The sequence below is a fragment of the Oncorhynchus kisutch genome, linkage group LG18 (genome assembly GCF_002021735.2).
Source record: "Oncorhynchus kisutch isolate 150728-3 linkage group LG18, Okis_V2, whole genome shotgun sequence".
NCBI lineage: Eukaryota > Metazoa > Chordata > Actinopteri > Salmoniformes > Salmonidae > Oncorhynchus > Oncorhynchus kisutch.
The window spans coordinates 32,242,449-32,259,095 of record NC_034191.2 but is presented as its reverse complement, the minus strand read 5'-3'; the positions used below and the strand labels follow the sequence as shown (position 1 = coordinate 32,259,095).

The 16,647-nt window shown below is 43.4% G+C and overlaps 1 protein-coding gene, 1 long non-coding RNA gene and 1 other non-coding gene across 4 annotated transcripts; 2 read left to right on the top strand and 1 right to left on the bottom strand.

Annotated features, from left to right (window-relative positions):
* The first annotated feature begins 8,296 nt into the window (after nucleotides 1-8,296).
* trnag-ucc (transfer RNA glycine (anticodon UCC)) lies at nucleotides 8,297-8,368 on the top strand. The gene has a single exon. It is a non-coding gene; the product is annotated as a tRNA-Gly (tRNA).
* Nucleotides 8,369-10,634: 2,266 nt separating this feature from the next.
* On the top strand, nucleotides 10,635-11,983 carry LOC109909089 (uncharacterized). Its single transcript, XR_002257727.2, has 2 exons — nucleotides 10,635-10,934; nucleotides 11,045-11,983. It is a non-coding gene; the product is annotated as an uncharacterized LOC109909089 (long non-coding RNA).
* On the bottom strand, nucleotides 11,523-13,683 carry LOC109909088 (dual specificity protein phosphatase 14). Of its 2 annotated transcripts, none has more exons than XM_020507997.2 (2): nucleotides 12,811-13,683; nucleotides 11,523-12,662 (listed from the first exon to the last, which is right to left on the bottom strand). In XM_020507997.2, coding segments are annotated over exons 1-2 (549 nt in total). In that variant the 5' UTR covers nucleotides 12,812-13,683; the 3' UTR covers nucleotides 11,523-12,114. The 2 variants fall into 2 exon arrangements, with proteins under 2 accessions (XP_020363586.1, XP_020363587.1); XM_020507998.2 differs by having other exon boundaries at nucleotides 12,766-13,216.
* Nucleotides 13,684-16,647: the final 2,964 nt, after the last annotated feature.

Genomic DNA, 16,647 nt, shown 5'->3' with positions numbered 1-16,647 from the left:
TGCCAAACTGCTGATCATCTGTCTCAACACCTGTCTCTCCCATTGTCTCTGCTACAACACAGACCACACCAGATATGCACACATACATGCACACACACACACACACACACAGTGCAGGGAGCAGTCAGGCTGGAATATCAGCACCACAGGAGAGGACAGCTGCTCATCCTACCATACATGTTGGTGCCAATAGAACTTCCTGTTTCACTGTGACACCATAGTTCATGTGTATCATAGACCCACTGTATATGATAACTGTCCACATCCACTAGGTGTTGTTCCACTTCTATTGTTGTTGTGGTGTTACACTAGAGTAAGTCAGTGTCAAGACAAAACAACACAGCAGAATGATTCAGCCATTTCCATCCTCCTGCCCACAGCCACTCCAGTCAACACAGTCGTTGGATGTGTAGGGCAGTAGTTCCCAACCTTTTTTGGTTACTGTACCACCAACTGAATTTTTCTCTGCCTGGAGTACAACTGAAGTACCCCCTCATGTGCATTTGACCAGTATGCCTATGGTCTCATGAATCTTCTCAAGTACCCCATGTGGATAGACCTAGTATCCCTGGTTGGGAACCACTGCTCTAGTGTGCAATTTGGGACACAGCCATTGGGTTGTGTCAACAAGCTGATGTGGTGAACCTGTAGTGAGATTATCTTGATCAGGTTAATAGCCCTGTGTCCTTCAGCCTTGCAGTAATTGAATTGCTTAATGAAGCCCTGAACTGAACTCTGCCATTGATTCTGTCTAATCAGCTCTCTGTATAATGAGACTGTCACTGCTGCACCTGAGACCAATGCAGCTCTCTCTCCTCCTTACTCCTTTCTCCTCCTCTCTCCTCCCCTCCTTTCTCCTCCTCTCCCCAGAGCACTGGTCTCCCACAGCAGGGGTAGGCATAATAATCCGTCTGATATGCACACACCTACACACACACACACACACGCACGCACGCACAAACACACACACACACACACACACACACACACACACACACACACACACACACACACACACACACACACACACACACACACACACACACACACACACAGTATTTAACCACCTAGTACCAAGCTTTAAGTATAGCCCTGTGGCCCACAGTAAACCAGACAGCCAGTGACCTTGGCCTAGCAGTCACCTGCCAACAACCCAAAGACAGACATGCAGACAGATAGGTGGAGAGAATGTGTTACATAAAGTACTCACTGTGACAACAGTAGACTGAACAAGTCATTTGTTTGAAATCATCACATAAACACATTTATTCAAATAATTATTCAAATAAGAGCTGTAAAATGTGCCAAATATAATAACTCACCATGGTTACTTACGTCTCTCAATCTCCTCCATCAGTGGGCAGTGTGTGTGTTTGGAGGACAGTGGGCAGTGTATGTGTTTGGAGGACAGTGGGCAGTGTGTGTGTTTGGAGGACAGTTTGCAGTGTATGTGTTTGGAGGACAGTGGGCAGTGTGTGTGTTTGGAGGACAGTTTGCAGTGTGTGTGTTTGGAGGACAGTTTGCAGTGTGTGTGTTTGGAGGACAGTTTGCAGTGTGTGTGTTTGGAGGACAGTGGGCAGTGTGTGTGTTTGGAGGACAGTGGGCACTGTATGTGTTTGGAGGACAGTTTGCAGTGTGTGTGTTTGGAGGACAGTGGGCAGTGTGTGTGGTTGGAGGACAGTGGGCACTGTGTGTGGTTGGAGGACAGTGGGCAGTGTGTGTGTTTGGAAACAGTGTGCAGTGTGTGTGTTTGGAGGACAGTGGGCAGTGTGTGTGTTTGGAAACAGTGTGCAGTGTGTGTGGTTGGAGGACAGTGGGCAGTGTGTGTGGTTGGAGGACAGTGGGCAGTGTGTGTGGTTGGAGGACAGTGGGCAGTGTGTGTGTTTGGAGGACAGTGGGCAGTGTGTGTGTTTGGAGGACAGTGGGCAGTGTGTGTGGTTGGAGGACAGTGGGCAGTGTGTGTGTTTGGAGGACAGTGGGCAGTGTGTGTGTTTGGAGGACAGTTTGCAGTGTGTGTGTTTGGAGGACAGTTTGCAGTGTGTGTGTTTGGAGGACAGTTTGCAGTGTGTGTGTTTGGAGGACAGTGGGCAGTGTGTGTGTTTGGAGGACAGTGGGCACTGTATGTGTTTGGAGGACAGTTTGCAGTGTGTGTGTTTGGAGGACAGTGGGCAGTGTTTGTGTTTGGAGGACAGTGGGCAGTGTGTGTGTTTGGAGGACAGTGGGCAGTGTGTGTGGTTGGAGGACAGTGGGCAGTGTGTGTGTTTGGAGGACAGTGGGCAGTGTGTGTGGTTGGAGGACAGTGGGCAGTGTGTGTGGTTGGAGGACAGTGGGCAGTGTGTGTGTTTGGAGGACAGTGGGCAGTGTGTGTGGTTGGAGGACAGTGGGCACTGTGTGTGGTTGGAGGACAGTGGGCAGTGTGTGTGTTTGGAAACAGTGTGCAGTGTGTGTGTTTGGAGGACAGTGGGCAGTGTGTGTGTTTGGAAACAGTGTGCAGTGTGTGTGGTTGGAGGACAGTGGGCAGTGTGTGTGGTTGGAGGACAGTGGGCAGTGTGTGTGTTTGGAGGACAGTGGGCAGTGTGTGTGTTTGGAGGACAGTGGGCAGTGTGTGTGGTTGGAGGACAGTGGGCAGTGTGTGTGTTTGGAGGACAGTGGGCAGTGTGTGTGTTTGGAGGACAGTGGGCACTGTGTGTGTTTGGAGGACAGTGGGCAGTGTGTGTGTTTGGAGGACAGTGAGCAGTGTGTGTGTTTGGAGGACAGTGAGCAGTGTGTGTGTTTGGAGGACAATGGGCAGTGTGTGTGTTTGGAGGACAGTGAGCAGTGTGTGTGTTTGGAGGACAGTGAGCAGTGTGTGTGTTTGGAGGACAATGGGCAGTGTGTGTGTTTGGAGGACAGTGAGCAGTGTGTGTGTTTGGAGGACAATGGGCAGTGTGTGTGTTTGGAGGACAGTGTGTGTTTGGAGGACAGTGGGCAGTGTGTGTGTTTGGAGGACAATGGGCAGTGTGTGTGTTTGGAGGACAATGGGCAGTGTGTGTGTTTGGAGAACAGTGTGTGTTTGGAGGACAGTGGGCAGTGTGTGTGTGTTTAGAGCACAGTGGGCAGTGTGTGTGTTTGGAGGACAGTGGGCAGTGTGTGTGATTGGAGGACAGTAGGCAGTGAATGGCCTGTCCTGTTGGTAGGACTGCAGTGTGAAATATGTATGAAACACTGCCACTGTCCTGTCAGCTGGTGACAAAAGCAACCATCCCTCTTCAATCAGACGCATGCATAAACACGCATGAACACAAACACACACCCACTTACAAACACCAGCTTAATGAGAGGGAAAGGGAAAGGGGGATACCTAGTCAGTTGTAAACACATTCAACTGCATTCAACTGAAATGTGTCTTCCGGGTGTAGGGGAGGACGGCAGTGAGCTAATACATTAAATGAACCATTCCAACTACCAACTAATTTAAAATGTACAGAAGGATCTGGAAAGAAGGTGATAGAGACGGAGGGGGGGAATAGGGAAGGAAATAAATACTCTCTCCCTCTCTCCACTCCTTTCCTCCAGCCCTCCACTCCCTCCCTCGATCATCTCCTCATCTCCCTCCCTACCTCCCTCCTGCCCTCCACTCATCCTCCCATCGTTCTCCTCTACAGGAGCATCGTTCTATTACTACCAGGCTATGTACCAGCATACTATTACTACCAGGCTATGTACCAGCATACTATTACTACCAGGCTATGTACTAGCATACTATTACTACCATACTATGTACCACCATACTATTACTACCAAACTATGTACCCGCATACTATTACAACCAGGCTATTTACCAGCATACTATTACTACCAGGCAGAATACCTGACCACTGTGACTGACTCAAACTTAAGGAAAGCTTTGACTATGTACAGACTCAGTGAGTATAGCTTTGCTATTGAGAAAAGCCGCCGTAGGCAGATCTGGCTCTCAAGAGAAGACAGGTTATGCCCACAAAATGAGGTGGAAACTGAGCTGCACTTCATAACCTCCTCCCAAATGTATGACCATATTAGAGACACATATTTCCCTCAGATTACACAGACCAACAAAGAATTTGAAAACAAATCCAATTTTGATAAACTCCCATATCTACTGGGTGAAATACCACAGTGTGACATCACAGCAGCAAGATTTGTGACCTGTTGCAACAAGAAAAGGGCAACCAGTGAAGAACAAACACCATTGTAAATACAACCCATATTTATGTTTATTTATTTTCCCATTTTTAGTTTAACTATTTGCACATCGTTACAACAATGTATATAGACATAATAAGACATTTGAAATGTCTTTATTCTTTAAGGACTTTTGTGTAATGTTTACTGTTCATTTTTTATTGTTTATTTCACTTTGGTTTATTATCTATTTCACTTACTTTGGCAATGTAAACATATGTTTCCCATTCCAATAAAACCCTTGAATTTAATTGAGTGGGGGGGTGGGGGGGGTTGAGAGAAACACAGATGTACAATATATAGTATATATACATATATATATAGAGAGAGAGAGAGAGAGAGAGAGAGATATAGAGAGACAGACAGACACACAGAGAGACTTCAGCCTGCTCTAACAGATGCAGATCTCAGTCAGGCTGGCTGGCTGGTGGTGATTTAAGAGCAGCGTTATCTGAAGAATGATATGGTGATTTAAATCAACAGCCTGAGGCAAGCTATTGGAACATTCAGACTCTTCCATAAACACATCACGGCTTCAGGAGGAACACAGACAACGGGAAAACAACTGTTCTGTTGGGGTCTGTGCTATCTTGGGATGTCCCTACAGTACCTCATTGAAGTTGACATCTAAAATGGTTAAGCTAAGGGTTATGGTATTAGTTAAGGTTAGAGTAGGGACATCCCAAGGATCCCAGATAGCACTGACCGTTATGTCAGGGTACGCACCATAGACTGTCTACATACCTACACATGTTCCCAAAATACTCAGCCCTGTTTTCTATATCAATATGACATGCCATTTATGAACAGGCTATAGGCCTATAATGCAACTGGGAAATGGCAAGAGGTTACCTGACTGCTGACTTGTTTACCCCCTGGATCTGAACATTGTTTCCCTGTCGCTTAACCCTTTATTTGGGCCTCTTTATTTGTGGACGGCAAGGGTGAGGAAGGTGCACATGGAGAGTGGATTGGACACTCTGTCATACACAGCCTCCCAAACATGCTCAATAGTTGGCATGTCTGGTGAGTATGCAGGCCAGAAGAACTGGGACATTTTCAGCTTCCAGGAATTGTGTACAGATCCTTGCGGCATGGAGCCATGCATTGTCATGCTGAAACACGACGTGACAGAGGCGGATGAATGTTATGACAATGTGCCTCAGGATCTCGTCACCGTACCTCTGTGCATTCAAATTGCCATCGCTAAAATGCAATTGTGTTCATTGTCCGTAGCTTATGGCTGTCCATAACATAACCCCACCGCAACCATGGGGCACTTTGTTCACGTTGACATCAGCAAACCGCTCACCCACACAATGCCATACGCGTGGTCCGCGGTTGTGAGGTCGTTTGGACGAACCGCCAAATATGTCCAACCGATATTGGAGGCGGCTTATGGTAGAGAAATGAACATTCAATTCTCTGGTGGGCATTCCTGTAGTCAGCATGCCAATTGCACACTCATCTGTGGCATTGTGTTGTGTGACAAAAGTAAACATTTTAGAGTGGCCTTTTATTATTCCCAGCACAAGGTTCACTTGTGTAATGATCATGCTGTTTAATCAACTTCTTGATATGGTGGATGGAATATCTTGGCAAAGGAGAAATGCTCACTAACAGGGCTGTCAACAAATTTGTGCACAACATTTTAAAGAAATAGACATTTTGTGCATGTAGAACATTTCTGGGATCATTTATTTCAGCTCATGAAACATTGGACCAACACTTTACATGTTGCATTTATATTTTTGTATAGCGTAAATCTGCTGAGGCATACATAAAAAGACAAACTGAAAATGTGTAGCTCTTTTTGATAGCATAAGTCTGTCTTGCCCGTTGCAGGCCGTCATCATGAGTGAGGTTGAGAAACGGTTTGATAGCACCATCTAATGGCCAAACTCTTTCATTACCATGGGAGAAAAATAGGCTATTGCTAGAGATGCGGTTCCCAAGTGTGTCCCAGGTGTCCTACAAGTTGATATAATTTACTTTGTCCATGAGGGGAATTTTGTCTGGGATAAAGAGGGGCATCATGCAATGTGTCAAACAGGATTCCTTCTTAAATTCCTAATCAGATACAATAAAGCAAATCCTAATGTATGTTTATGATATGAACTTGTAGGAGACTTGGGACAGAGGGAAGGGACCCTTTATTATCCAGGGTGGCGGGAACATGGAGGAAGTTAGGAGTCCATTAAATGTAGACCAGCTTCCGATTGGATTATACATGTGTTGAATTTTTGGGACAATCTCTGAAATTCTGTTCTGAACTACTTTATTAAAAGTATCCCAAAGAAAAATACACATTTAAGGCAAAAAAAACATGTGCACGAATTAGAAAATACAATGTATTAGATAGAAAACAAAGCCCATTTAAATCAGGAGTCATCGGGATAAGCAGTACAGGGCACTACAGAGCATTAGGCCTTATTTACACACTACGCAAGTATGCAACACAAGCAATTAGCAATTGCATTGCTGTGAACAGTATACCTTACGCATGGAGTTAGAGATTACAACATCTTGTTTAAAATGAACGGTTGACCAACATGTCTGATGTTCATCTGTTGTGGGCAGTGTTGCTGGGAGTGGTGGGATCTGGTCATGTTTTAAGTTCTGGAGCCACGGTGGACATATCACTCAGAGGCACGCAATGACGGGCCAGATTGGGTGTCTGTTGTTCAGAAGCTAACAGACACCAGTATGACGGAAACGTTGTCAGCACATCCTCGCTTCTCAACACTCCCATTCTGAAATTATAGAGAAAGAGAGAGAGAGAAAAAAAAGAGAGCCCATCAATACACCAACACAGAGCAGGTCAAGGATATCACTAGTACGAATCAAAGAGTATTTTTCCTTCATCAATCTACATGCACTACCCCATAACGACAAAGCAAAAACAGGTTTTTAGAAATGTTTCTGCAAATGTATTTAAAAAAAAGGGAAATATCACATTCACATAAGTATTCAGACCCTTTACTCAGTACTTTGTTGAAGCACCTTTTGAAGCACCTTTGGCAGCGATTACAGCCTTGAGTCTTCTTGTGTATGACACAACAAGCTTGGCACACCTGTATTTGGGCAGTTTCTCCCATTCTTCTCTGCAGATCCTCTCAAGCTCAGTCAGGTTGGATGGGGAATGTTGCTGCACAACTATTTTCAGGTCTCTCCAGAGATGATTGATCGGATTCAAGTCCAGGCTCTGGCTGGGTCACTCAAGGACATTCAGAGACGTGTCCCAAAGCCACTCCTGCGTTGTCTTGGCTGTGTGCTTAGGGTTGTTGTGAACCTTCACCACAGTCTGAGGTCCTGAGCGCTCTGGATCAGATTTTTATCAAGCGGGCTGTCATGTGCCTTTAACTGAATGGTTTCCGTCTGGCCACTCTACCATAAAGGCCTGATTGGTGGAGTGCTGCAGAGATAATTGTCCTTCTGGAAGTTTCTCCCATCTCCACAGAGGAACTGGAGGTCTGTCAGTGACCATCTGATTTTTGTTCACCTCTCTGACCAAGGCCCTTCTCCCCCGATTGCTCAATTTGGAAGCATCTTGGTGGTTCATCTTGCATCTTGCTTCAACTTTATGGCTTGGCTTTTCCTCTGACATGCACTGTCAACTGTAGGACCTTATATAGACAGGTGTGTGCCTTTCCAAATCATGTCCAATCAATTGAATTTACTACAGGTGGACTCCAAATTGTAGAAACATCTCATGGATCAATGGAAACAGGATGCACCTGGGCTCAATTTCGAGTCTAGTTGCGAAGTGTCTGAATACTTATGTAAATAAGGTATTTCTGTTATTTTTTCGCTTCATGGTATTGTGTGTAATCCATTTTAGAATAAGGCTGTAACATAACAAAATGTGGAAAACTCAAGGGGTCTGAATACTTTACGAATGCACTGTAATACCACTAGAAATAGTAATACCACCATATACTTATTTAACCGTGACCTATTTTTAGCTAATTATATGTATAATTATATATGTCTGGCCAAATAAAAAAAACGAAACTACACTTTTATCAGGTAATTACAGAAAACATTCAAATTGTTATTTTAAAGTTAGTCATGTTTAGTTTAAGTCATGTCAGCGTTGGTGGTATAGTGGTGAGCATAGCTGCCTTCCAAGCAGTTGACCCGGGTTCGATTCCCGGCCAACGCAAATATTTTTGTACTGTCTGAGCCAGCATTTTTTAAAATCATTTTGGCTGTATAGACACAATTTTCTACGTGTTTTTTTTCTCCAAACAATGAACCGCAATGCAGCACTGAATGAAAATGGCGTTGTAATTTAATCGTCAACCACCTGGCGACACCCGACGACTTTCTCGCAGCTTTGCAGTGCATTATGAAGTGCATTATGTTAAAAAATATAACTACATGGGGGGGAATCTAAATAAAGATAATTACTACTTTACCAAAAAAAGACGGCCGGTCCTGACCCGACAAAAAAATACGTCCAAAAGACTTCGGCCCTTGATGACTGGGGTGCAGCCTACAGTGTCCGCCTACAATGGAATTGTATGAATGTCCATCCATGTATTAAGCCCACCGTTTGTAAACAGGCTGTTGCATTGCCTTTAATTGTCCAGATTCCTGTGACTAATCAATTTGGCTATTTAAACTTCTTAACTTTATCAAGAGGTATCCTGAATCTATTTCAAATGTGTTTACACAGAGGGAAATGCTAAATTATTTTATTTTTCGCTATGATCGACGGATACAAACTTGAAACCACTGACCATGACAAATATTTTGTATTTTACATGGATCTGTCCTGTTTTTAGGATATGTTGTTTGTTAACATATCAGCGAATGTTTTATTTGATTGGGCGCTATTAAAAGGTTAGGGTATTTAATCGGAGAAACCTGCTTGATGTAAAAACGTGTCTTCATGACATTGTCATACATTTTATATCCAACCTCTAGGATACAGAGAAGACCACGAACACTTTCTACCATATACTATGTCTGCTACATGATTTATGTTAGACGATTTTTTAAAACGGAATTGGTGGAGCTCGGCAACGATGCGTCTCTCCAACAGCACCCTGGAGATGCGCGCTGAGAATGTACAAGCGAAATATTTGACGCCCATGCATTTGACAAAGTGGGCATTGCTTATCACAGGGCGGCATCAGCGCTCACCTAAAAAGCTATATGCCACTAGTTGAGAGAAATTGTTATGGTTTTTGGGGAGATTTATTTGTTTTTATTTGTTGTTGGAGGTGCGTCTGGTCAGTTTAGCACAGAAAATGCCGCACTCTTCAATATGCCGCTTAATGAGCGAACCGGCCTGCGATCTATTGACTCACGTAGCCTTTTATATATCCTAGGCTATTTTCCTATCGTCCCAATCTAAATGAAACCCAAAATCCTTACTCCTGTCTCGCATGAAAATTCCTAACTTTATTCGATAATCCATAGGTTGCATTGTCAATGCAAATCTGGTATATGCATGTCAAAATACAGCTATAACATTTTCCCAGCTTCTTTGCGCTGTCTGGTATTGCTGACCATATGAGAGCGTCAGTAGGGAATGTGATCAACAAACGGTATGATAGTAGATAAAACAGAGTTGGTCCCTGTTAAGTAGCCCTAATGATAGAGTAGGCTTAACTTTGAGCTATTTTCAGGTCTCTCCAGAGATGTTCGATCTGGTTCAAGTCCAGGCTCTGGCTGGGCCACTCAAGGACATTCATAAACTTTTCCCAAAGCCACTCCTGTGTTGTCTTGGCTGTGTGCTTAGGGTCTTTGTCCTGTTGGAAGGTCAACCTTCACCCCCAGTCTGAGGTCCTGAGCGCTCTGGAGCAGGTTTTCATCAAGGATTAGATGGGAGAACCTTCCAGAAGGATAACCATCTCCACAGAGGAACTCTGGAGCTCTGTCAGAGTGACCATTGGGTTCTTGGTCACCTCCCTGACCAAGGCCCTTCTCCCCCGATTGCTCAGTTTGGCCAGGCGGCCAGCTCTAGGAAGAGTCTTGGTGATTCCAAACTTCTTAAATTTAAGAATATTGGAGGCCACTGTGTTCTTGGGGACCTTCAATGCTAAATAAATTTTTTGGTACCCCTCCCCAGATCAGTGCCTTAACACAATCCTGTCTCCGAGCTCTAAATACATTTTTATTGGTCACATACACGTGTTTAGCAGATGTTATTAAGGGTGTAGCTAAATGTTGGTGCTTCTAGCTCCGACAGTGCAGTAACATCTAACAATTCCACAACACACACAGATCTAAGTAAAGTAATGTAATTAAGACTATACAAATTGACACTTACTTCAACCTCATGGCTTGGTTTTTTTAAACCCACATTTAATGCTTAACGTTTAGACAATTAGTTTTCATATATCGAATAAATACTGGTTATTGACACTTTTCTACTATTACGTGGGGGGCTTTTAAAATTCGAAATACCGTAACCCGGAAGTACTTTGTGTTGCTATGAGACGGTGATTTCTTTTTTTTTTTTTAGATAGCAGCTTCTTTCCTTGAATAATTTGGAGTTTTGCCTTGCTAATGTTTTTATAATGCCAAAACAATTATTAGGCGCCGATATAGGCACAATTTGGTTCAGAGCAAGCAACTGGATATCAGCTTTATGGCTTTTTATTTTACTGTAACGTTAGCTAGGAAGGTTAATTCATTCATTGTGACAAGCAGCATGGCGTCCAGAGGCGGTTCAAGAGATATTGAGGAGGACGCTTCTCAGTTACTTTTCCCCAAAGGTTCGTATCCCGCTTATTTATGATAACTAGATTGAATATAACGATTCACTGGAGGCATTTAGCTAGCTAACTATATTAACCACGTTAAAACACACCTGTGTTCTTCATAGAGTTCGAGAACGCGGAGACACTTCTAAACTGCTTCTGGAGCATCGCAAGCAGCAGAACGAGAGTGCAGAGGACGAACAAGAGCTATCGGAGGTTTTCATGAAAAGTCTGAATTATACTGCACGTTTCAGCCGGTTCAAAAACAGAGAAACTATAGCCAGTGTCCGCAGGTCAGTGTAGCGGTTGTCACTATCACAACCAAAAACCAATGTCAATACCGTATAAAATACAATATGGTGGTAACTTTTCGTGATGACTGAAATTATTGCCCTGTATCGTATAGCTTGCTCTTACGGAAGAAGCTGCATAAATTTGAGCTGGCCAGTTTGGCCAACATGAGTCCAGAAGTAGCTAGGTAGCTCCTCATCCCTAGGTAGGACCTGTTGTTACTGCCTCCTCACATATCACCATACTCAGTCCTCTAACCCAGACTCTAAACCTTGTATCTATTTGGGTAGCAGTCAGCTCTTGACCATGAAATCAGGCGTAAATGTTTATTATATATACATTTAGAGACAGTAGTTGTCTGTTTGTTCTGTCAAAAGTCTGGAGGGGCAGTTTGAGGATGAGGAGCTGCAGCAGATCCTTGATGACATCCAGACCAAGAGAAGTTTCCAATACTGAAGACAGTTCCTCCTCTGGCCTGTTCTAACCTAAACCCATCGTTATGTCAGAAAATACTGGGCATCCTAAATGACACCCTATATAGTGAATAGGGTGCAGTTTGGGATGCAACCGGACTGACCATTCTCCCCAGGATGGGTACCTCCAAATTGGACTTGGGGGGTGTATCGACAGCCGAGGGGTGCGTCAGGCACCGCAGAGCTGTACATTCATTGCAGAGATGATACAGCGCCATTTAGAAGACCATACCAAGCTAGGATGAATACATACATTACTAAATGTAAATAATTTATAAATAAACATCAGATTTTTTAATATTTTTTATAGCAATTGGTTTTATTTTCTCATATGCATCTATGACAAATCCCAAATAGCACTCTTTTCATTTTAGGCTCGTCAAAAGTAATGCACTGCATAAGGAATAGGGTGCCATTTGGGACACATACCATCAGCCATTCACACAGTAAATAGCCTCCTGTCCATCCAGAGCCTCAGGCAGCACACCACAGGAGGTAGCAGCCATCCTCACAGTATTCTTCCCATAGAGCCTCCTCTCATACTCCATCAGCTGCCTCCAGAAACCAGCATTGGGTCGGATATGAGGTCTGTACTTCAGGACCCACTCATGGGCCTGGCGCAGTGATACCCCCTCATACCGCATCAGGTAAGCCATGATCAGGGTAGGAGAACGACTCCGGCCTGCAGTGCAGTGGACCAGCGTACTCCCTGAGTGGTTGTTATGGATACGTTCTGCAACAGCATCGAAGTAGCAGGCCAGGGGGGCGTGAGGCTGGTCCAGTACGGGTACCTGGAAACACTCCACCCCCTCATACTGAGGACAGGGGTGCTCTGCAGTGGCGTTGACAATCAGAGTTATGTTCCTACTGTAGAGACCGGTGGGCTTGAAGACTGTGTCCACACCACCCAGATACAAAGACTGGGTGATCTGGGAGAATGACATGGGGAATGGACATTGACAGCTGCCCGACTGTCTCACTACAACAGAGAAACACGATTAAATTGTAAAAAGATGCAGTCTGTAAGTCAGCACAAACATGTGAATATCTTTACTTAATTGCGATTTGCATTAGAGACTTACCAGAAAAGAAGAGCCGAAACCAATATCGATTAACCTTAAACTTACTGTGTATTTTTATTTTCGGTTTTACTGCGGCCGTTTTTCCTGACGCATAGATTTGACGTATTGATCCACGTTCCGTCACGTGACTGGATTGTCATAGAGGTACATTCAATTAGCTTGAACGTTTGCTACGTTGCGGAACGGTTTATACTGAACGACTCGTTATCCGAAAATGTTCTTCTACGTTCTTGAGCAGACTTTGATGTACGTTTCCTCCCGTGTGGCTTGAAGCAATGAATGACGTATTTAAAGGGGCAGCGGACATGCTGACAGCATTCCACAACCTATGGTCGTGTTTGAGTGGTAAGGCCAAAGCAAACGACTGTAGACGAAAGTCGAGGGGAGCTGCATCTGTGACAGCCAAATGTCAGACACTAATGTGGTTTTCCAACAGCAAGGCTCAGATCAACATGGCTGTGTTAACGTTTTATAATAGGTTTTTATAATGTATAAATATGTATCCAACCCCCATATCACACACTCACAAACTGAAATCATAATATAATATCGTGTGTACACAGTGTAGAATCAATTAGTGAGAGCCTCATCACTTTTGGGTGTACTGTATACCCACTGTACACATAAATCATTTATAAATGTTTCAGTCATGTTCGTGTGGGTCAAACAAAACACCCTAATGATTGGTTGACAATAGAACCTCTTACAATGCAGGAGATGCAGGATGATCAAAATCGACAACAAGTGTCAAAGCGCTGAATACAACCGGTGTCGACCTTACCATGAAATTCTTCCATACAAGTTCTTTAATTATTAATAATTATATAGTTAATATAAGTAGACATGCAATCATAATTGACTGTAGCGCATATAAAGAACCCACCCAGTTACCGGTAGCTGAAAACACAATCGTCGAATGACGAATTTCCGGGCAAGGGCGGTCCATTTAAAATTCATTCCCTCCTCCCTCGCCCTGCAAGTGTAAACTTGTCCAACGTCATCAGAAGTGTCCACTTAATTTGAGGGCTGAGGGTGTGCCTTTTAAGTGTTTGAAATGCAGCCGGTGACCATCAACTTGACAAAATGGATGACGCCCAATGTATACATGCCCACAACCCCTCCCCGTTTTCAACTGGTTGTTCTGTACAGCAGTTTCTGTTCAATTGAACGTTCCAGAACATAAAAACATACTGAACACAGACCCATTTTGATTGTTTCTTTGGCTGCATTCATAACATGTAAAAGACACCCTCAGCCCTCATATTAAGTGGAAACCTCTAATGACTGTCATGCACGCCTCTAGGAAGAGGGAACACAACACCCTGCTACAACTCAACCCTCCATGAAGTGAAAGAGGTATGGGACTGTAGGTGCGAGTAAGGATGACAAAGGCAGAGAGAGTGGTACCGTTTACAAGGAATTTATTCCGTCACATGGGGAAAAGGGGCTGGATGGAACCAAAGCAAAGAAAGTAAATCTCAAAGCCCCCTCTCCTACCTTACCTGCCTACCCACTACTTACCTAATTTAGCACCACCTGGTGCCCTAACCAAAATACAGGGGGTGGTCCGCCCAGGTCTTACCTAGTGTGCCTAGACAGTGAATATACCATGGGTATATGTATGCCCGCAGGCCTCTTGCCTAAGCACTCCCTAGGTGCCTAGACAGTGAATATACCATGGGTATATGTATCCCCTTCCCCCCTGGGAACAAATGAAACATAATTATCCAAATGCAATTAAACAATTTCAAAAATCAAAAACACAGTTCTATTAGCACACACATACCTCAAATCAGCAGCTACAAAAATACTTAACAAAACCTGTCTCTGAGCCACAACCAAGACAGAACATCAAATCAGCTCTCTCAGCAACAACCACAGAACATAACCATCTCTGTTAGCAACAACCAACATATTGACGCCCAGCCATCAACCTCCTCTCTCAGCAATGATTAGCCATGGAGTCGATCAATCAGCTGCTTGGGGGGGATATCAGGAAGCCATCCTGAAACACACACCTAACAAACCACAACACAGAAACTGGGGAACGTAACATATAATATATCATGAGTTGACACTTGCAGAGCAAGGGTGGAATTAATTTATTTAAATGGGCCGCCCTTGCCTGTTATTAGTCATCATGGAACTATGGTAGTTGCACAATTTCTAACGTGTCTACATTTGTTTTTACTTACACTTGTATGTTGACTTCTCTCCATATTGATTTTGGTTTTAAGTTTTGGCTGACTTTTATTAGCCAATGTACAATCATTGCAAATTGAATTATGGGACTTTCAGACCCCAGAGCGAACAGAATTTTACACTCGATCACAAACGAGGGCTGAGGGGCTTACTTGCCAACTTCCCTTGCTTGGGTAATTGTTTGGACCAACAACGGCAAAGATGGCCGCTGGGATTCCCCCAAGGGTGAGGGTAGTGGAGGAGGATGTATTTTACGTATTTGGAACGCAACCTTAAACCGAAAACTAAAAACCCACGCATTGGCCGTGAGACACGCATTTGACCCTCTTTCCGCGTTCTCGTGGCACACGTTTATATCTCACGCATTTAAAAATACTGCATTTATTAGTCTGTGTGTAGTCCGCGCATTAACTTTTCAACTGTGCTCCAAATCGTTTTGAAATCGGAGAATCTGCGCCTGCAATTTAACATCACGATCAGGAATCTCTATCATTGTGTTGCCACAGCACTGTGAGCCGCGGCACATTTAAGCATATGATTGTTCTAGTTTATGTAAAGGATCAAGGGGCTTGGATGCGCGTTTAAAGAAACGTCCCTATTGCAGACATAATGCAGCCTTTTGACAGCATGTACTAAAATCGATATAATCCGCACTTCCATTAGTCCCCTCGTTTGGTGATTGACATTTATGCTGTGACAACAAAAAGGCAGCAGACAGACCTACAATATGTTTTAGTAGGGGAATTGGGTAGGGTGCCTATGTGTCACTATGAACATAATTTTGTCAGATTGTGAACCCAAAAGTGTAAATTTGATTCTAGATGGGGTACAATACATATAAAACCATTTGGGTAGAGTGTATGGGCAGATTTATGTAATATTTGACTCAGTAGATTTTATTATCTATTTACTTTATTTAATCTGATCAGTGGAACAATTCTAATTCTTAACAATGGGCTAAAATATAGAGTAATTGCTGTGATTCTCAGCAAGAACACTACTGTTATTCCCTACAATTATTTTATTATTCCACTTCTTCACAATTTTGCCAGAGTAATTTCATATTTGAAATCTGATGCATACTTGTGTTTTTGAATATTAATTATATGAGGCTAAGCATTTTTGCAGCCATTTATGTACAGTTTTGAATAAATCATACAAATAAGCACAGTATATTAAATGCTCCAGGTATCAAATGTAATTTTTTACATTTTAGTATTGTGCACATGCTAGACAGAGATGGTAGGGGGACCACATCTCACATCTCATAAACGCATAATATTTTGTCTATGTAGAGTAAGATGATGGCAAGGATCTTCAACTAGTAGACATAAACCACCTGAATATTGATATTCATAAGACTTTTCTTGAAGGCTGTGTGATCTTGAGAAATGAATTGTTATAACAAGTACATTTTCAAACACCCAGCACTTGGGAAACATAGATCTGGGGTGGCCAACCCTCCTGGAGAGCAAGCAGGATTTTCTTCCACTCCTATTTTAAAGAGAGAGTTTACCCAATGACAAAGTATAAAATGTTTGTGTCCTGACCTTGAAAGCAGTCTATGGACAAGCAGACTGCAAGCTATGATTTGGTTCCCCACTGCCATCAACCATTAAAATGTACAGTTCCTGTGCAGAGCCTTGTTGTAGAGGTAACACTCCGAGGTATGTGTCTCAT